This window comes from Prionailurus bengalensis, chromosome C2 (assembly GCF_016509475.1).
Source record: "Prionailurus bengalensis isolate Pbe53 chromosome C2, Fcat_Pben_1.1_paternal_pri, whole genome shotgun sequence".
Classification (NCBI taxonomy): Eukaryota; Metazoa; Chordata; class Mammalia; order Carnivora; family Felidae; genus Prionailurus; species Prionailurus bengalensis.
In genome coordinates, this window is record NC_057350.1 from 13,187,027 (window position 1) to 13,207,769 (window position 20,743).

The 20,743-nt window shown below is 50.0% G+C and overlaps 1 protein-coding gene across 1 annotated transcript in view; it reads right to left on the minus strand.

Moving 5' to 3' along the window:
* HUNK (hormonally up-regulated Neu-associated kinase) overlaps positions 1–20,743 on the minus strand; it is a 111,463-nt gene that overhangs the window by 62,170 nt on the left and 28,550 nt on the right. Inside the window, exon 2 of the mRNA XM_043593745.1 lies at positions 3,485–3,777. Coding sequence (XP_043449680.1) covers positions 3,485–3,777 — 293 coding nt within the window. The remainder of the gene's footprint in view (positions 1–3,484; positions 3,778–20,743) is intronic.

Below are 20,743 nucleotides of genomic sequence, written 5' to 3' on the forward strand. Positions count from 1 at the left end.
GAGTCAGCCCATGAGTCTCGCCTGCACGATCATGTTCCTGTGATGTCTCCACCACCTAACCACCCACGTCCGTGCGCACTGGCGCTCATTAACATGATCGCCAGAGAGAAAAACAAAGGACTCCTCCCTCAACGACACCTATGTTTCCAAATTCCCCTAACTTTGAAAGATCTGAGCCTCTACCATCGCCGGCTTATGAACACCTTTCCAAGGACAGAGAAAGAAGGAGAATGTCAGAGATCAGAGGAAGAAAAGCACACCGTCTTTGCTATCAAAACATGATTAAATTCATTCCTTTGACGTCCTGACAGTAATTGTGCCGAGAGGGATGGGAATCTGTTAAAATGACTTTAAAAGCGTTGTTGAGAATTTCCTGCGGGAGAAGACGGTGAGCGTGCACTGGATTTCCCTTTGTTGTCCTCAGGATCCTGCGAAGCTGGGCGCTCAGCTGGTTTTTGACAGCTCAAAACCCTCGTAATGACACCCCGAGACCTGCAGAAAGCTTGGACCCCCCGTTCTATTTGCCACTCTGACCAGCAGAGTCAGTAATCCAAGCTGATTCATTCGTGAGGTCTCTGCCTTTGTCTCCTTAATAAACAAAGCCAGAACCAGGCACACTCACGGCCATTGTTCTCCTGCAAGGGCAGAGCTGTGACACGGCAGGCCGCGCCAGGGTATCGATGGAAAGAGCCACAAATAGTGTTATTCCCTTAAAATTTCCGAACGTTCCCTTCCCTGCTGACCGGAACTCAAAGAGTTCCAATGAGGCGTGATTTCGTGACAACATGTGTGACTAAGAAAACATGTGGGGCGCCTGGGTGGCGCAGTCGGTTAAGCGTCCGACTTCAGCCAGGTCACGATCTCGCGGTCCGTGAGTTCAAGCCCCGCGTCAGGCTCTGGGCTGATGGCTTGGAGCCTGGAGCCTGTTTCCAATTCTGTGTCTCCCTCTCTCTCTGCCCCTCCCCTGTTCATGCTCTGTCTCTCTCTGTCCCAAAAATAAATAAACGTTGAAAAAAAAAAAAAAAAAAAGAAAACATGTACGTGGAGAGACTGTCACCTCAGCGAGGAACTGATCTGCCTGAATGATGCCTGGCCAAGGCCCTGGAATCGCTCTGAGCCAGGGGACCTCCCCCACCACGTCCGCAGGCTTAAGCACCACGGGGTAGAGCATCCAATCCCATTAGTAAGGAAAGGCCCTCTTCACCTTGAAAGCCTACAAGCTCCGTTAATTCAAGGCCTAGAGCTGCTTTCTTCACTGATCAGAATATGAATGGCTTTCAAACACATAAAACGCACCGTTAGAAGCTGAATGTTTAAAAATATGTGTCTACTGGGGCCCCCGGCTGGCTCTGTCGGTTAAGCGTCCGACTCTTAATCTCTCTCAGCTCAGGACATGATCTTGAGGTTCCTAAGCCTGAACCCCCTGCCGGGCTCTGTGCTGACAGCGTGGAGCCTGCTGGGGATTTTCTCTCTCGCTCTCGCTCTCTCCCCATCTCTGCCCTTCTCCTGCTTGCAAGCAGAATTCTTCAAAAGAAGTAAAAACACATGTTCATGCTGTAACTTGCACATGAGTGTTCATAGCAGCATCGTTCATAATAGACAAAGGTACAAACAACCCCACAGCTGTTTGTTTCCTTTTATAAGAAACGTCCAGGGGCGCCTGGGTGGCGCAGTCGGTTAAGCGTCCGACTTCAGCCAGGTCACGATCTCGCGGTCCGTGAGTTTGAGCCCCGCATCAGGCTCTGGGCTGATGGCTCGGAGCCTGGAGGCTGTTTCCGATTCTGTGTCTCCCTCTCTCTCTGCCCATCCCCCGTTCATGCTCTGTCTCTCTCTGTCCCAAAAATAAATTAAAAATGTTGAAAAAAAAATTAAAAAAAAAAAAAGAAATGTCCAGAGCAGGCAAATCCACAGACAGAAAGTAGATTAGTGGTTGCCAGGGGCTGGCAGGAGGCGGGAATGGAGAGTGGCTGTTGATGGGTACAGGGTGTCTTTTTTGGAGTGATGAAAATATTCTAAAATGAGTGGCAATAGTTGCACAATTCTGTTACGATGCTAAAAATGTCTGAACCGTACGCGTTAAAATAGTGACTTTCGTGGTATGTGAATTGTACCTCAATACAAAACAATTTTTAAACATGGGGCACCTGGGTGGTTCAGCTGGTTAAGTGTCTGACTCTTGGTTTCGGCTCAGGTCATGATCTGACAGTTTTGTGAGGCTGAACCCCAAGTCAATCTCTGCCCGGGCAGCGTGGAGCCTGCTTGGGATTCTCTCTCTCTCTCTCTCTCTCTCTCTCTCTCTGCCCCTCCTGTGCTCACACTGTCTCTGTCTCTCTCAAAATAAATAAACTTTTATAAATAAATAAATAAATAAAATGATAATCAATTAAATGTGACCCTAAGTTTTCTCAACAGCCCAGAGTAATTACTGATTATAATTGCAAGAAGGAAGAAGTATGAATTTATTGGTAAAGTCAACATTTTCTTGGGGGTAAAAAAGGGCACTTTTTAAATATTTTTCTTTCTTTTGCTTTCATTGTATTTTAATACAGCACTAAAAATAGGCCCCCACCACCCACGGCAACATTGCTAGGCATGCTATTTCCATTCACTTTTCCTTGTGGAGCTCCCCCTCAGGAGGGAACAGACTGTTAAAAAAAAAAAAAAAAGTTTGACTTTCATAATCATTTGCAAGGTTAGTCTGGCTCATGAGACACACCCCTTACTTTCAAGAGCAAATTCACAATTTAAACGGTGATTCAAGGGGCGCCTGGGTGGCTCAGTCGGTTGAGCATCAGACTTCGACTCAGGTCATGACCTAACGGGCTCGTGAGTTCGAGCCCCGCGTCGGGCTCTATGCTGACAGCTCGGGAGCCTGGAGCCTGCTTTGGATTCTGTGGCTCCCTCTCCCTCCCTGCCCCTCCCCTGCTCATGCTCTGTCTCTCTCTCAAGAAAAAAAAAAAAAAAAAATGGTGATTCAGTTCTGTTGAATAAAACAGCTACTACCATATGTAAAGCAAATACAACGAAAGCATCATGCGCAGCACCAGCTGAAAAACCATCCCATGCCACCTTAACATTGATTCAAGCAGCCAACACTTACATGTATGGACCCAGCACTGTTCTCAGCACTTTTCATAGATTAACTCATTGCATTCTCTACACGGACCCTTACAACAACCATGAGACAAGGCATCATTCCTCTTCCCATTTGACAGAAGAAGAGACTGAAGTTCAGAGTGGTGAAGTAACTTGCCCAGGGTCACACAACTGTGGAGGGGTAGAGCCAGGATGCAAACCCTGGCACCCTGGTTTCAGAGGTCACTCTTTCCACCCCACGATGGCACACAAAACAATCCCCCGACACAAAAATCCGGAGACGGTGCACAGCGTGCTGCAACAATTCAGCCTTGCCGAGAGCGCACTGACCCGCTGTGCCGTCCGCTCAGCACAGGGTCGGTGATCGTGAGCGTGGCACGGCCCTTACCTGTGGACCACCCCAGCCCGGTGCAGGTGCTCCACGGCAGAGATGAGCTGCCGGATGTATCTGCGGGCTTCAGACTCCTCTAGCCGCTTCTTCTCATAGATCTTGTGCATCAGGTTGCCTCCAGGGCACAGCTCCATGACCAGGTAGTAGCTATTCTCCGTCTCCAAGATATCAAGGAGCTGGGTGATGTTGGGGTGGCGGATCATCTGCTGAATCTGCCCCTCTCGCCGAAGGTTTTTGGTGACGTAAGTGTCCTTTTTGGCTCTCTTCTTGTCAATGACCTTTATGGCCACCTGAGGAGACACCGAGAACATGGCTGTTGTCAGACGCTGCAAAGGTTATTCCCTAACTAGGCACAAGAACCCTAGGAAAATACATAGCTACTCCTCTGTACCGGGGGGAAAACCCCCTCATCTAAAAATAGCATCCAGGGGAAAAAAAAAAAAAACGAAAAATGTAACATCAGGAACCAGACCCGATTATTGAGGAACAGAGTGAAATTCACTTAGGCCAACTTGGACGGTCTGGAAGGCTCAGTGAAGAGTCAGTGTCAAACTTGGTTATCCCCGGCGTGAAATGCCAAGTTCCAGCCCAGCCAAGGGCCTCTCCTGGCTCCCTCTCAGGCTGAGCCGTCATCCATCCGGGGGCTGGGTTCCCCCCCAGGCCTCCACTTCTGACAGTCACATCTGCCCTCATCTTTTGTTCTGGGTGGAGGACGCAATGCCCTCTCCTTCCACCCGCCACGGAAGAGCATCCTCTTCTTTCCCTTGGCGAGCCATGGCTCACGTTAGCTCTTGGCCCCTATGTCAGGGTGCAGCCAGTTGGTGGCCCGCCATTGTGTCTCAGCTGCCCACAGGACACCGCTCCTGGGTCACTGCCCTCACAAGCAACGTGTCACAGGCACAGACCCTCCAGCCTCCTGCAAAGGCAGGGAAAGAGGGACCGGGGTGGAGATGGTCTTTCCCAGCCAAATCTGCACCCCTTCCCTTTGGCGGGCTTCACCTCTCTGCTCACCAGCTCACCAGGCCCTAAAACACACCCCTGTTTTTGCCCTCTCCCGTCTTCACTCCTCTCGCTAGGAGACCAGTCGCTGACATCATGTCGCTTCCTCCTGCTGATGCCTCCTCACCTGTCCTTCCTCTGTTCCCATGCCACCGGCCGGGCTCATTTAGGACTGTGCCTCCTGTCCCCCAGACGGACCATCTCTGTGACTCAAAGTTTTTTGGGACATTCCCAAAGCAAGGGACATTCCTGTGCAAGGCTCTCAAGCCAGGGGCCCCACAGGACAAAAAAGAGTGGGTTTTCCACTTCTATTTATTTCCTTTTTTTGTGATTGTACTTTGTCACTTTCATAATATACCCCATATATTGCTACCAAGTTATGACACAGATAAAAAAACATAAATGATTGAGGGGCGCCTGGGTGGCCCAGTAGGATAAACATCCGACTCTCAATCTGGGCTCAGGTCATGATTTCACGGTTGAGGGGGATGTCGTATCCAGCTCCGTCCTGACAGTGAGGGGCCTGCGTGGGATTCTCTCTCTCCTTCTCTCCACCCCTCCCCTGCGCTTGCTTGCTTTCTCTCTCAAAAATAAAGAAATAATAAACAAATGAATGCTTGACTGATAGATGATTGATAGATAATATTTATAGTGAGCTGCTCAAATGTTACTTCTTGACTCAGGTTTGTGATTAAAAACTAAATGAGGGGCGCCTGGGCGGCTCAGCTGATTAAGCGTCCAACTCTTGATTTCAGCTCAGGTCATGATCTCACAGTTCGTGGGATCAAAACCCATGTGGGGATCTGCACTGACAGCATGGAGCCTGCTTGGGATTCTCGCCCTCTCTGCCCCTCCCCTGCTCATTCGCACTCTGTCACCCTCTCCTCTCTCAAAACAAAACAAACATTAAAAAAAAAAAAAAAAACTAAAAAACTAAACTAAAACAAAGTCCAGTCACCTGGACTATGACATCAATGTCCTACCTCTTTTCCTGGCTCCCTAAAGTCACTCTATGCTCTGCCTCAAAATCCATGGGTCTGGAACTCTGATTTCTTGCTTAAAGCTCTTGGGGGCTCACTGCTGTCTGCAGGGCAAGGTCCACACTCCCTGGCCCAGCACTCAAGCTTCTCCGTCTTGTCAGACACTGCAAGCAAAGGTTATTCCCTAACTATTCACAAGAACCCTAAGAAAGTGCTACTTCCCTGTACCAGGAGAAACACCTTATCTAAAATGGCATCAGGGGCGCCTGGGTGGCTGAGTCTAAGTGTCCGAATTCGGCTCAGGTCATGATCTCACGGTTCGTGAGTTCGAGCCCCACACTGGGCTCTGTGCTGACAGCTCAGAGCCTGGAGCCTACTTCAGATTCTGATTCTGTGTCTTCCTCTCTCTCTCTGCCCTTTCCCCACTCATGCACTCGCTCGCTCTCTCTCCCTCTCTCAAAAATAAATAGGCATTAAAAAATTATTTAAATAAATAAATAAATAAATAAATAAATAAATAACATAGCATCAGGGGATGGCCTGGGGGCCAGTCTCCTCACTCTCCTGAACACACACTGGGTTACTCTCCGAGCTTGAGCCCAGGCCACCCCTCACCCAATCGGACGCCCCAGTCCTTGAGCCACTAACTCAAATCCCACCTCCCTCCCAGGGGGTGCTTCAGCTCTCTTTCTCTTGTGCCCACCATAGCCACCATCTGAGGCCTCATTCAAAGCACGCGGCCCTTGAAGCAGGAACCACGTTCCTCCCATCATGCATAACACTGCATAAACAGTGCGGGACCAGCCGGAGCAAATCACTGAACCTTTTTTTGTTTTTAACCACGGAAGCAAAAATAGCTGCCAAGACCTTAATCTATTATCTCTTCTGGACAGCAGAGTGTCATTTATATTTTAGTAAAATTTTTAAATTGACATGCAACATCACAGTAGTTTTAGGTATACAACATACACTGATTTGATATGGCGTATGTACCACAAAATGATTACCACGAAAAATTTGGTTAACATCCATCACTACACACAGTTACAACTTGTGTATGTGTGTGTGAGTGTGATGCGAACTTTTTTTAACATTTATTTTTGAGAATGAGAGCAAGTGAGGGAGGGACAGAAAAAGAGGGAGACAGAGGATCCAAAGCAGGCTCCATGCTGACAGCAGAGAGCCTGATGCGGGGCTTGAACTCACAAACTCATGAACCATGAGCTCATGATCTGAGCCGAAGCGGGAGGCTCAGCCAACTGAGCCACCCGAGCACCCCTGTGATATAAACTTTTAAGATGCTCTGTGTCAGCAACATGCAGATATACGATACGGTATCGTTAACGATAGCCACCATGCCATATGTGACATCCCTAGCCTTATTTATCTTATAACTGGAAGTTTGTGCCTTCACCCATTTTGATGGGGGTTTTCAGGTCTTTAATCCAAAGATATAACTAAGAAAGACAATCAGCCAATAGGGATGCAATCCTCCCACAGAAGTTAAAGTTACACTCAGGCTGTAGTTTGGCCCCCACAAGTAAATGTTAGACTGAAAGCTGTAAAAACTGTACTCAAAAGATAAAGAAAAAAGTATATATACACATATATACGCACATCCATGCATGTGCACACACGTACATGTGCATAGACATACACAACCACATATACACGCGTGTATGTGTGCGCATACGTACATGTAATATAGCCACTGTCTTGTGGGGGTGGAGAGAAAGAGCGATGCTGAAAAGTACAATTAGACTCTGTCTTTGCTTGTGGCTTTGCTTGCAATGGTTTAAAAATGACACCCTTTGGCAATGAAATTCTTAAAAGTACTATGAATGAACAATAGTCTGAAAGCCCGGCGGTAATACAATCTGCCTTTTTCAACAGAGCACACAATGGTTATTAGGATAATTTACTTAGCTCTTTAATTGCCTGTAGTCGATTATGTAACGGCCACCCAAAGACTTTAAATCCTAATCCCCAGAACATGTGAATATGGCCTTATTTGGAAAAAGTGAAGGATTTTGAGATGAGATTAACCTGGACCATCTGAGCGGGCCCTACATGGCAGCACAAGTGTCCTTATAAAATAAGGGGGGTGGGAGGGGGGTTCACACGAACACACAGAGGAGAAGTCTGCGTGAAGGAGGATGGCCCACAAGCCAAAGAATGCCGCAGCCACCAGAGTCATCGGACGGAGCACGGCCCCCTCAACACCTTGCTTTTTGGGTCCAGTGAAACGGATTTGGGACTTCCAGGCTCCAGAACTGTGAGAGAATCAATTTCTGTTGTTTTAAGCCCCCGAGTTGGTGATGCTTTGTGACAGCGGCCCCAGGAAGCCAGCACGCCACATGTGCCCCACTGTCATTTGGTATCTTGGTTTCCACGTTCTGTGGCTTCTGAGAGCCCCTCGGTGAAGACCCCTGAGCCCGAAAGCCACCTCATTAATGCCCCTCTCCATTTCCACACACCACCTTATCCCTGGGCTTTTTAATCCACCCCCTAAACTTACCAACCACGCCTCGATAATACTGAAAATGGAATGTTTAACCAGCTTCATCTGTAACAACTAACATGGGAAACACTGAACGGGAAATTAAGGAAAAGGCAGTCAACGATCAGCAAAGGAAGGCATCTAATTTAATTTGATGGTAATCGGACATTTGCAGGCAGAGTAGATCTAATGCTGATTCTACAAGGTTGAAGCTTGGCATGGTGATGGGTCTCTAGCCGAAAGGATGAACTGCTTCAGTCAGGCGAGTTTTAAAAAGTAAAAATTAAATGTGTGCAGACTCACTCAGGACCAAGTCCAAGGACCCCAACTGGAAGGGTGTGTTTGGGGAAGGGGGTTGGGGGGGGGGGGCAGGGAGTGATGTCAAGGGAGCGTGGCAGCCTGGATGTCACCGTGAGCAGCACATCAAGAGAAACAATTCTGCTGTGAAAGGTAAATCAAACAGCTCCAGATCGTCAACAGACTCAAGATGCAAAGCTTCTCGAAATTTACAAAGGCCTCCGTTTTCAAAGATTGCCGCCATGTTTCCAAGACGTGCAGCCGAGTCTCACGGTGGTGCAAACATCAGAGCAAGACTAACACGGCTCCCGTGAGCCACAGTTGAAAACAGATTATTCACCAACTTCTCTCATTAATTAAGAAATCGCATTTCTCACAACATGGCAACTCCCACCCTCTTCCCCACCCCACCCTGCTCCCACCAAAAAGAAAAAAAAAAAAAAATGCCTATCAGTGACGAGTAAGATCAGCAAATTTAAATGGCTAAGCTCCTGAGGCGTTCGGGTGGCTCAGTTGGTTAAGTGTTAGACTGTTGATTTCGGATCAGGGCACGATCTCACCGTTCGTGAGTTCGAGCCCCGAGTGGGGTTCTGTGCTGACAGCACAGAGCCTGCTTGCCCTCCAACACAGAAAAGGGGGAGGAGCACAAGCATTGGGATCCCAATCCATCAGGAGGAAGACAGGTACAGAAAGGAGTTCGTGCTTAATGGCATGTAGGAGGGGAAAAAAAATCCAACACTGAATTTTACTCAGAATGAGGGACGCGCAAAGGCATCTGACCCCGCCGCGGCACACGCTGGGACCTAAGATAATGTGCAGAAAGCGCTCAGTACGATGTCTGACACATAGTAAGTGCTCCTTAAATTGGCGCTCTTACTAGTGTTACCATTCTACATTCACGGAAGCAGCCTGTAGAGAGAGGGTGGAAAAGCACTCCAGTTTGGTTCAGCTCAGAAAAAAAAAAAAAAAAATGTGCATTTCCCTCCCCGGCAGATTAAAAAAGAAGCCTGAACCCCATTTCAGTGTCCCGAACTCTCCGGAATAGAGCTGCTTTTAAATCCCGAGGCAGTGGTTTAATATCAGCCTACTTCTCTCATCTTCTTTAAATATTGACTTAGTTGAGACTGTCTACATAGGATCAGCGTTAACAGGATTTAAAATTCATCCCTTCATCCCCGATCCCCCTCCACTGCCTTTAAAATTCATGACGCTCAAACACATCAAGAATCACACATGTGTCTAATCTCTAAAATGAAAAGACAGATATAAAATGGATCTTCCATAGGAGTAAGAAAAAGAATGCGGACCACAGACCCCCTCTTTAATACCACAGAAACACACATGTATGTCCCCCACGTCTTATCCGTTCTGCGGTGTGTGCTGTGTTTTTGAAAGTTCAGCCTTTCTTTAATCACAGTGCTATTATACCATAATGTTTTAGATAATCAGAAGGCACAGGGAGTAAGAGGCCATGACCAACTGAATTTTCTTATTACATGGAAATTAGCCAAAAAAAAAAAAAGGAGCTTTCTTCCAGAATGCTTTGGTTTCCTTTTTTTTTTATGTTTTAATTAAAAAAAATTTTTTTTTAATGTTTTTATTTTTGAGAGAGAGAGAGAGAGAGAGAGAGAGACAGAGTGTGAGTCGGGCAGGGGAGAGAGAGGGAGACACAGAATACAAAGCAGGCTCCAGGCTCTGAGCTGTCAGCACAGAGCCCGACACAGGGCCCTAACTCACAAACCATAAGATGATGACCTGAGCCAAAGTCGGATGCTTAACTGACTGAGCCACCCAGATACCCTGCTTTGGTCTCTTAATGAATAATTTACATTAAACTCAAAAGACTCTTTCCTTCTTCAGCAGACATTTATCAAGCACCTAAAATGTATCTGGCACTGTTCCATGTGCCAAGCGCACACTAAGGAAGGGACACGGGTCTTCGGGCTCTTTCACGGGGATAACTCAGATCCTTTGGAGTGGTTCAAGATCACCGTCTGTTACGGACTGAATTGTGCTCCCCCGCTGCAAAATTTGTATGTTGAAGCCCTAACCCCCAAGGTGACTATATTTGGGAAAAGGGAGGTAATTAAGGCTAAATGAGATGATAAGGGTAAGGCCTTAATCCAACAGGACTGGTGCCCATATAAGAAAATGAAGAGGGGCGCCTGAGTGGTTCAGTCGGGTAAGCATCCGACTCTTGATTTTGGCTCAAGTCATAGTCTCACAGTTCATGGGTTTCAGCCCTGCATCAGGCTCTATGCTGCCAGTGCAGAGCCTGCCTGGGATTCTCTCTCTCCCTCTCTCTACCCTGCTGTGTATGCAGTCTCTCTCAAAATAAATAAATAAACTTTTTTTTAAAAAGAGAGAAAAGGAGGGGAAGAGAGGGGTCCCCGGGTGGCTCAGTCGCTTAAGCGTCTGACTTCAGCTCAGGTCATGATCTCACAGTTCATGGGTTTGAGCCCCGTGTTGGGCTCTGTGCTGACAGCTCAGAGCCTGGAGCCTGCTTCGGATTCTGTGTGTGTATGTGTGTCTCAAAAATAAATTAGCATTAAAAAAAAAAAAGGAGGAAGAGATACCAGAGATATCTCTCTCTCTGCACATGCACAGGGGAAAGGTCACATGAGGACACAGCAGGAGGACGGCCATCTACAAAGGAGTAGGTCTCACCAGAAACCAACCCTACTGGCACGTGATCCTGCATGTCCAGACTCCGGGGCTGAGAGACTATAAGTGTGTGTTGTTTAAGCCCCCAGTGTGTGGGGTCTGGTTATGGCAGCCAAGAGGACCACCTAACCATCCAAGCATCACGTACTACCACGGGGTTCCCTCATCCTGCAGGAGAATAAAAAGGTAGAGCCAAGGGCTCCCGTCCCTTCCCCGAGGGCTGGAGCCAGACCTCACAGTTCCTGGCGTGATCTCCGCCGCTTTCCACACCGCGGCGGGTGACAGGGTGGCGCAGCCTGGCAGCCTGGCAGCCGGGCCTGCGGGCTCGGGGGCCGGGAGCCTGGACTCCAAAGCCGGTCTCTGCCACTTGGTAGGTTGAACCTCTCTAAGCCTTAGCGTCCTCACTTTTTAAAACGATGCAGGGAGGGCCACTAACGCACACCTCACAGGGATGCTGGAGAAATGAGCGAGGCCACCCAGGGTGTTGAGCACCAGCCGCGCTCAGGAAAGCCCTCGGGAAGCGATCGCTGTTAGGAGCTGCATTTTTGTGCGAGACGAGGAGGAAGAAGACGCAGAGGCACCCAGCCCCACGGCTCCCTGGTCCTCACCGCAGGTCTGGGGCCCTCAGACCACCAGTCAGGAGGTCAGAGCAGTGCCTCCTGCTTCTCCCCATGGCTCAGCCTTCCCAGCCTCCCCCCACCCCCCCCCCGCCTCCTCCCTCCTTCCCAGCCTCCCGCCCCCACCCTCCTCACTCCTTCCCAGCCTCCTGCCCCCAGCCTCCTCCCTCCCTACCAACATGCCATCCACCCACCTCTACTTCCAGCCCCTCCACTTCCACGCGCTGTGTATTCACACCCCCAACACCTATGCCCTGCTCGCCTGTTTCCCGAGCGCTGACTGCCTGTGGGCACCTCCACCGCCCCTCCTGGGTCGCCTCCCCCTACCCCTGCCTGGAATTCCCTCCCACACAGCACTCTTCCCTGGCCAGGACCCACTCCCTCCTTCTCCACCCCAGACTGGCTCAGGTCACCGGTGCTTCCCCAGCTGTCATGCTCATCACACACACTTAACGGTTTGGGACACCTTCACTGGAATCTCCCAGAAGGCAGCAGTTGTATCTGGTCTCCTCACTTTTGTGTTCCCAGCTTCTAGGTCAGTGCATGGCTCATGGGGAGCTCTTGAGGGAGAAAAAGGGAGGGAGAGAAGGAAGGAAAGATGGAAGGTGGGGAGGAAAGGAGGGAGAGAGGAAGGAAGGAAGGAAGGGAAGAAGGGGGAGGGAGGGAAGGAAGGAAGGAAGGAAGGAAGGAAGGAAGGAAGGAAGGGGGAAGGAAGGAAGGAAGGAAGGAAGGAAGGAAGGAAGGGGAAGGGAAGGGAAGGGAAGGGAAGGGAAGGGAAGGGAAGGGAAGGGAAGGGAAGGGAAGGGAAGGAAGGAAGAGAAGGGGGAAGGGGAAGGGGAAGGGGAAGGGGAAGGGGAAGGGGAAGGGGAAGGGGAAGGGAAGGGAAGGGAAGGGAAGGGAAGGGAAGGGAAGGGAAGGGAAGGGAAGGAAGGGAAGGGGGGAAGGGGGGAAGGAAGGAAGGAAGGAAGGTCCGACCAGTCTGCCACAGGTGGTCAGTATGGTGACCTCTTGGTAACATCTACTCCCGCCTTGGGTAGGTGTAACCTCGCCAGTCCTCCCCGCCCTCAGCTAGGATACGGGCAGACCAAAATCCTTCCCTTCAACCGTTAAAATGATAAGACGTGATGCCACCTATGGGCGTGTTTCAGCTTCTGTGTGACTGATGCAGAGACACAGACTTCCCCCCCCCCCTTGGAGAAATGGCACCTTCTCTGAGAGGCTTCCCAGACCTGCCTGATTCCGGCCGTGCGCCCGCACTCTGCCCCCACCGGGCACTCACAGTCCCCTTCCTCTGTCTCTTCACAGGCCGTCGCTCCTTTGCAGCACAACATTCTCCCCCCTCCAGGCCCCCTTCCCAGACTCTGGGATCAGCCCTGCTGGACCCCTTGCACCTTTTTCCAAGCCTCATCCTGTTCTTGGAGCCCTCTTCTAGAACCTCCTTCTTGGCCCCAGCCCCACTATCACCTCAAACGGTGGCTTGCCTTGCAGGCCCAATGTCTGGCACAGCGTCAGGAACACAGGAGCTCAATAAACATGGACCAGAGTAACGACACGGCCGATGTGTGTGCAGGTTAAGGGAAGAAGGAGGGAGGGAGGGAGGGAGGGAGGACAGACGGCTGCCGCCATTACCTGTGTGACTTGTGGATGCCACTGCAGCCAGGACAGAAGCCATATGACTTAGATTAAATGGCAATGAAAGCAGATCAGAGGACGCTGAACAGAGTATCCCTAGTGGCCCTTTCTGGGTGAGTCAGAGAGAGAAAATGAAAGCCCGGGCGGCTGCCAAGCTAAAGGCAGCGGACTGACATCCCCTGCTCCAGCGTGGACTGGAACCGTCCCACCACCCTACTGCATAAAGTCCTTTCTGGCTTCCTCAGCGTCTGGCTGAGTATGGAGAAGTCACCAGGGAGAACCCTGGAGAGGCGCCACAACCAGCGTTAAAGCGTGGCATTCCAGCCCAGAAGAGCCGTCACTTTTGCCAGCCACCCCCCTGTGCCACCCTACGACGTCAGCCCAACACCTAACTCTGGCCTGTGCACCTGCCTGCTAGCCTCTCTCCCCCCTGCAAACTTGTCTCCCATCTGTCACCTTCTCGAGAGCAACTAGTCTGGGGGAACAGGAAAGCTCCCCCAAATTCAGGACCAACCCCCGCTTCTCCTAGAGGAAGGAGCCAAAGAGCCAAGGATGCCCACGGGTCCCCATCAGGCAGCCAGCTCGCTCTCTGACCTCGCCTCCCCCCGGCGTCCCTCCTGTTCCCTCAGCACACCCACCGCCTCCTAGCTCTTCAGATGCGACAGGTGTATTCCCAGCTGGGGCCACATGCTGACCCCCTCGCTTCCACGACTTTGCTGAAATGTCCCCTCCCAGAGACGCTTCCCTGATTCACCTGTTTACAGCCACAGCCAGCTGCCACTGACAATCCCCTTCCTCCGGCCCATTCTCCCCCCTTAGCGCTGGTCACCCCTTAAATCCTACCCAGCTCACTGACAGCATGTGGAATCTGCCTGGCCCTTGAAAGCCCCAGAAAGGAAGGCACGTCCTCTGTCTCCTTCACGGACATGCTCTCAGCATCCAGAATAGTCTCTGGCACATAGACAGCACTCCAGCATTTCTTGAATGAATGACTGAATGAATGAATGATGACAAGTTGCAGTTGGAAGAAAAAGATTCTATTAAAACTACCAGAATCTGTTACAGACTGAATCGTGTCTCCCTGCCAAATTCATTTGTTGAAGGCCTAACCTCTCATGTGACTCTAAAGGGACAGGGCCTTTACAGAGGTAATGATAAGTGAACGAGAAAATAGGAGTGGAGCCCTAATCCAACAGGACTGGTGTCCTTATAAGAGGAAGAGGCTGCCCAGGGGGCTCAGTCATTAAGCATCTGACTTTGGCTCTGGTCATGATCTCACGGTTCGTGTGTTTGAGCCCTGCACTGGATGAACACAAGCCCCGCTTCTCTCTCTCTCTCTGCCCCTCACTCACTTGTGCCCTCTCTCTCTCAAAAAAAAAAGAAAGAGGAGGAAGGGAAGGAGGAGGAGGAGGAGGGGAGGAGGGGGGGAGGAGGATGGAGGAGGAGGGGGGAGAAGGGGGGGAGGAGGATGGAGGAGGAGGGGGAAGGAGGAGGAGGGGGGAGGAGGAGGAGGGGGGAGGAGGAGGGGGAGGAGGAGGAGGGGAGGAAGAGGAGGGAGGAGGGGGGAGGAGGAGGAGGGGGAAGGAGGAGGAGGGGAGAGGAGGAGGGAGGAGGAGGGGGAGGGAGGAGGGAGGAGGAGGGAGGAGGAGGGAGGAGGAGGGAGGAGGAGGAGGAGGGAGGAGGGGGAGGAGGAGGAGGGGGAAGGAGGAGGAGGGGAGAGGAGGAGGAGAGGGGAGAGGAGGAGGAGGGGAGAGGAGGAGGGAGGAGGAGGAGGGAGAAGGAGGAGGAGGGAGGAAGAGGAGGAGGAGGAGGGAGGAGGAGGAGGAGGGAGGAGGAGGAGGGAGGAGGAGGAAGGAGGAGGAGGGAGGAGGAGGAGGGGAGAGGAGGAGGAGGAGGAGGGGTGGAGGATGAAGAGGGGAGAGGAGGAGGAGGGGGGAGGAGGAGGAGGGGGGAGGAGGAGGAGGGGGGAGGAGGGGAGAGGAGGAGGGGGAGGAGGAGGGGAGAGGAGGAGGGAGAAGGAGGAGGAGGGAGGAAGAGGAGGAGGAGGAGAAACACCAGGGGTTCACGAGCACAGAGAAAAAAGGCCAGGTGAGGGCACAGAGAGAAGGCAGATGTCTGCAAGCCAAACAGGCCTCGGGTGAAACCAAACCTGCCAGCACCTTGATCTTGGACTTCCAGCCTCCAGAACTGGGAGGGAATAAGTGTCTGCTGTTTAAGGCCCCTGCCTGTGGCATTTTGTTACAGCGGCTCTAGCAGAGTAACACAGAACCTTCACGAAAGTGATTAGTAATAACAGAGCGGCTTACTTTGTAAATCGCATTAGGACAGTCAAGTCTGGGTGGCGCTGCTGGACGAAGCAAATCGGGCAGCTGGAGGGGCTGCCCCGAAAGCCATGAAAAAAATGACAAGGGACAGAGGGCTCTGAGGCTCCAGGCTCCAGCCCAAGCCTGAGTGGATGTAAAAAGGCTGAAAACTGTGGTGATTAGCATGACCCAGTGGGAAATTCTGAAAATAAAACTGGTTTCACGCCTTCTTCCCAGGAAAACGATACACGTAAATGCATCCGAGTGGAACGTGCGTCTGTGTGGAGGATACTTATTTAACAGAAAGCAGAAAATATCCTTTGCCGGCTTTATAATTAATTTCAGGGTTGCTCCAATTCACAGAGAGACGGTGCTAGACAGCAAACACACATCGCTGTCTTTTATAGGGGCCCATTAATTGCTGCTCTTTATGCAGTGGAGCGCGACAGCTCCTGACCCCTGGCTCCCCACCGGCCAACCTCCCGCTGCTGTGCACTAAAATCTGTCTTCTTGTAAATGAGGGGGAAAAAGTTTCCGTCCCCAATTTAAACAACAGAGCTCATTAGGACTGATTTGGCAACCCTAACAGAACCCGGCGCCGGGTACGGGTAAAGAGCTGAACTCTGGCTGAAGAAAAAAAACAAAGTCAGCTCGCCAGGCACGCCTACCCCACGGGGCTCTGAAGCCACTGTCACTGGGATTCTCTGTGCCCAGGCGCCAGCTCCAGTTCGGAAAGCAAATCACGTCCCGACGCCCTAGAAACATCCTTCTGGTGGGAAAAACCAGAAACTGGGTTCCTGCAAGGAAGGAAAAAGGCAAACTGGAGAATTTTCAGACGGCAAGGTGCACTGGGAAGCTGCATACCCATGTGAGCAGGAGCTGCACAACTGGAACTCTTATCAAAAGCCCATCTATGTAGACAGAATGCACATGCTTCTTTGTCATCAAAACAGATTTATCATCCACAGGATAAAAGTGACCCCGAATTCCATGCCCAGAGTTCCCCACAGCTCAGGAATCTTAAAGGGAGATGAAGTAGGAATTAAAACAGGTAGTGCTGGGGGGCACCTGCGTGGCTCAGTCGGTCAAGCATCCAACTTTGGCTCATGATCTTGCGGTTCATGGGTTCGAGGCCCACGTCGGGCTCTGTGCTGACAGCTCAGAGCCTTGAGCCTGCTTTGGATTCTGTGTCTCCCTCTCTCTCTCTGCCCCTCCCCCCGTTTACACTCTGTCTCTCTCTCAAAAATAAATGAACATTAAAACAAAAACAAAAACAGGTCGTGTTAAAAGCATTTCTCCTTGGTTTTGGAAAATGGTCAAAAGGCCCAGCTCAGGAACAGATTATAAGTTTTTTGACACCGCATATAATTCATCTTGGCATTCCCCAGCATGCCTGGCTCCTGAAAGGCCAAATATATTGAATCGATAAATACCTAGGTTAAAAAACTAAAAATACCCAATTGTCTCAAATTCCCTTCGACTCTGATCCCCCAGCATCCCCTTTCTGCTGCATTTCTCTTCCAGTTTGGCCCCGTTTTTAATTACCCAGAATATAAGCTGGTGACAGTGGAGAGAAAGCCTCAAATTACATCATCTAAAAGCAAACAGATACATGAATCCAAAAGATAACGGGGTTGGTTCGGCATGACTATCCCCGGCCAACGATCGCTGTCAATGTGCCGAGAAGAGCATCCTTCCTACTGCCTGTGTGGACAACCTGCCCCCCAGCCCCCCTGACCAGCCTCTCCAAAATCACACTTGTCACTGTTCTCTGTGCTCCTGTCACGGAGGCCATCATCATCCTCATTTGTTGCCTGAGCAGTTGACTCTTCCCCTGCCCTCTCTCCCAGCAACCAGTCACCAAGTCTTCCAGAAGGTTCCTTCCCTGCCATGTCTACTGGTCTGGCCAGCCTTCTAAGGGCTTCCACACACTCTTTCTGGGCTGCCCCCTTCTCTACATTGAGGCATTAGAGTTTTCTTTCTAAGAATGGTTATGATCATCTGCTGTGTTCAGAGACCTTTAAAATAAACTTGATTCCTTAATGAGAAATTGAAAAATCCTTCTTGATCTGGCACCAGCCCCTCCTTACTTTCTTTTTTTTTTTTTTGAACATTTTATTCCAACCATCCTACCAACTTTCACTGACCCAGCCACTTTCAGTCCAATATTTTCACATAATAGTCACAGTGAGACACAGTGAGACCACAGTGAGTCCTTAAGGTCTTGGTTGTTCTCTTCTATTATTTATTTTGATAAGACGCCTACCAGAGAATAAGCCATTATTAAGTATGTAGTTCAGCGGCATTAAGTATGCTCATATTTGTTGTGCGGACATCACCATCATCCATCTCCAGAACACTTTTCATCTTGTGAAACTGAAACTGCCAGTCTCTTCAAAAAGTGGTGCTGGGAAAACTGAACAGCCACGTGCAGAAAAATGAAATGGAACCACTTTCTTACAACACACGCGAAAATAAACTCAAAACGGATTGAGGACCCAAATGCGAGACCTGAAACCATAAAAGTCCTTAGAAGAGAGGGCAGGCAGTAATTTCTCTGACATCGGCTATCGCAACATTTTTCTAGATGTGCTTCCTAAGGCAAGGGGAACAAAAGCAAAAATAAACTATTAGGACAACATCCTGCACAATGAAGGAAACAATCAACAAAACTATGCAAGTGACATATCCGATAAAGGGTTCGTGTCCAAAATACATAACAAAGTTACACAACTCAACACCAGCAAAAACAAACAATCCAATGAAAACATGGACGGCAGAAGACACGAACAGATGTTTCTCCAAAGAAGACATCCAGATGGCCAGCAGACACATCAAAAGATGCGCAACATCACTGATCATCAGGCAAACACAAATCAAAACTACAACGAAATATTACCTCACATCTGTCAGAATGGCTAAAATGAAAAACACAAGAAACAACAAGTGTTGGTGAGGATGTGGAGAAGAAGGAACTCTTGTGCTCTGTTGGTGGGAATGAAAAACTGGTACAGCCATTACGGAAAACAGTATGAAGGTTCGTCAAAAAGTTAAAAATAGAGCTACCATACGATCCAGTAATTCTACTACTGGGTATTTACCCAAAGAATGCAAAAACACTAGTTCAAAAAGATATATGCACCCCTAGGTTTACAGCAGCATTACTTACAATAGCCCAATTATAGGGGCAACCCAAGTGTCTATCGATACACGAATGGATAAAGATGTGGTGTATATACAGACAATGGAATATTATTCAGCCATAAAAAATGCAATCTTGCCATTTGCACCAGTGTGGATAGACGTAGAGGGTACAATGCTAAGTGAAATAGTCAGAGACAAATACCACATGGTCTCATATGTGGAATTTAAGAAACAAGACAAAGAAAAAAAAGCAACAAACCAGAAAACAGACCCTTAACTGCAGAGAACAAACTGATCGTGGCTACTGTGAGTAATTGTTAATGAGATACTTTACGTTGTCTTTGCAAAGTCCGACGTGTGTTTTACACTTAGAGCACATCTCAGTTTAGATCAGGTACATTTCCAGTGTTCAGCAGCTACATGTGGCCAGTGGCCAGTGCTGTCCTGACCCCATGGCTCTGGCAAAGTCATTTAACCCTCTGAGCTCCAGAAGCAGCACACTGCCTGCCTGAGACACAGCACACAACAAGAACAACAAAAATCTGGTGAATGAATGAATGTGTGAAGAAATGCTCCACCGTCTCCTCTACCAACTGTGTAGGAGATTACCAGTCACACAAATTTGCAGTGAGGATGAAACTGTGCCTCTCGGAACAAAACCAAGGCAGCAGCCCAGAACTGAGAAATCCCGGACAAAGCAAAACAAAAAATAAACCTAACGTCAATAGACCTCAGACTGTTCATCAGTAAACTGGGGATAATAACGGCCACCAACTTCTGTCACAGTCATGTGCTCGGTACACAGTAACCATTCACGAGCTGTAGTTAAAACTGAGCAAACACAGCGGACCACACAGCGGGGTGGGATATCACTGCTCTCTGCAGAGAGTGCTAACGGGGCAAGAAAAGAAAGCCAGTACCGCTCGGCGACAGAGGGCTATCTCACGGAAACCTGGAGGGAAGGGCTGCTCCCGGTGGAAAAGACTTTCAGCAGCACCCCGCCCCCTACAAAGTGGGGGAGGGCAAAGGTCCGGGGGAGGGGCAGATGTGGTGGTTCCAGGAAAGGGGAGTCGAAATGACAGCTATGCATGAACTGAGCACAGGAATCCTTATCGGCCCTCCCATCTCCTGCGCCTGGGACCGGAGCGAGCCCTTTCATACGAGGTCTTCAATAACCATCTGCAGATGGTTTCCCCACGCCACGTGCTCACAAGGCTTCCTTCCCCGCCACTGAAATCACACGCTGCATGTCAGGGCTGGCCCCAGTGCCTGTGTTCATCAGAAAGGGAAAGCTAGGGCTTTTCTTCCCCACTCTGCTCTGATTTATACGTGTGCATTTACGGTGTCAGTCTGTATGAAAGCAGAATTTGTGTTCCTGCAATGACACCATAAATCCTCCTGGCCTCCCTTCTACTCACTGGGAATACTGAATGCTCTGCGTCCACTGACAGGCAGATCATGGCTCTCGGGAAGGGCGAGGAATTCACAAGCAGATAACCAGGGAACTCGGTGGGAGGCGTGTGCATGTTAGCACGCACGTGTGCACAGGGGGGGTGAGGGCTGCAGGGAGAGGGCCTGGGTGAAACCAGAACGCTCGAGCGCTCGATTCTCTTTTCTTTCTTCAAACACAGACTGTGCTTTCCGTCATTTTAATAAACACGTCCCGGTGTCTTCGTTTGCGAAGGCTGCCATAACGTAACTGCTTAAACAACAGAAATTTATTTTCTCACAGTCCCAGAGGCCAGAAGTCTGAGATGAAAAGTGTCAACAGGTTTCCTCTGTGGCCTCGTTCCTTGGCTTGTAGATGGCTGCCCTACACCTGAGTCCGCACTTGGTCTTCCCTCGGTGCCTGTGTGCGTCCCAATTTCCTCCTATAAGGACACCAGTCTGACCGCATTAGGGCCCACCCTAAAGGCCTCATTTAAAAGTAATTACCTCTTTAAAGATCCCATGTTCAGGGGCGCCTGGGTGGCTCAGTCAGTTAAGCGTCCGACTTCAACTCAGGTCATGATCTCGAGGTTCACGAGTTCAAGTCCTGCGTCAGGCTCTGTGCTGACAGCTCAGAGCCCGGAGCCTGCTTTAGATTCTGTGTCTCCCTCTCTCTCTGCCCCTCCTCCACT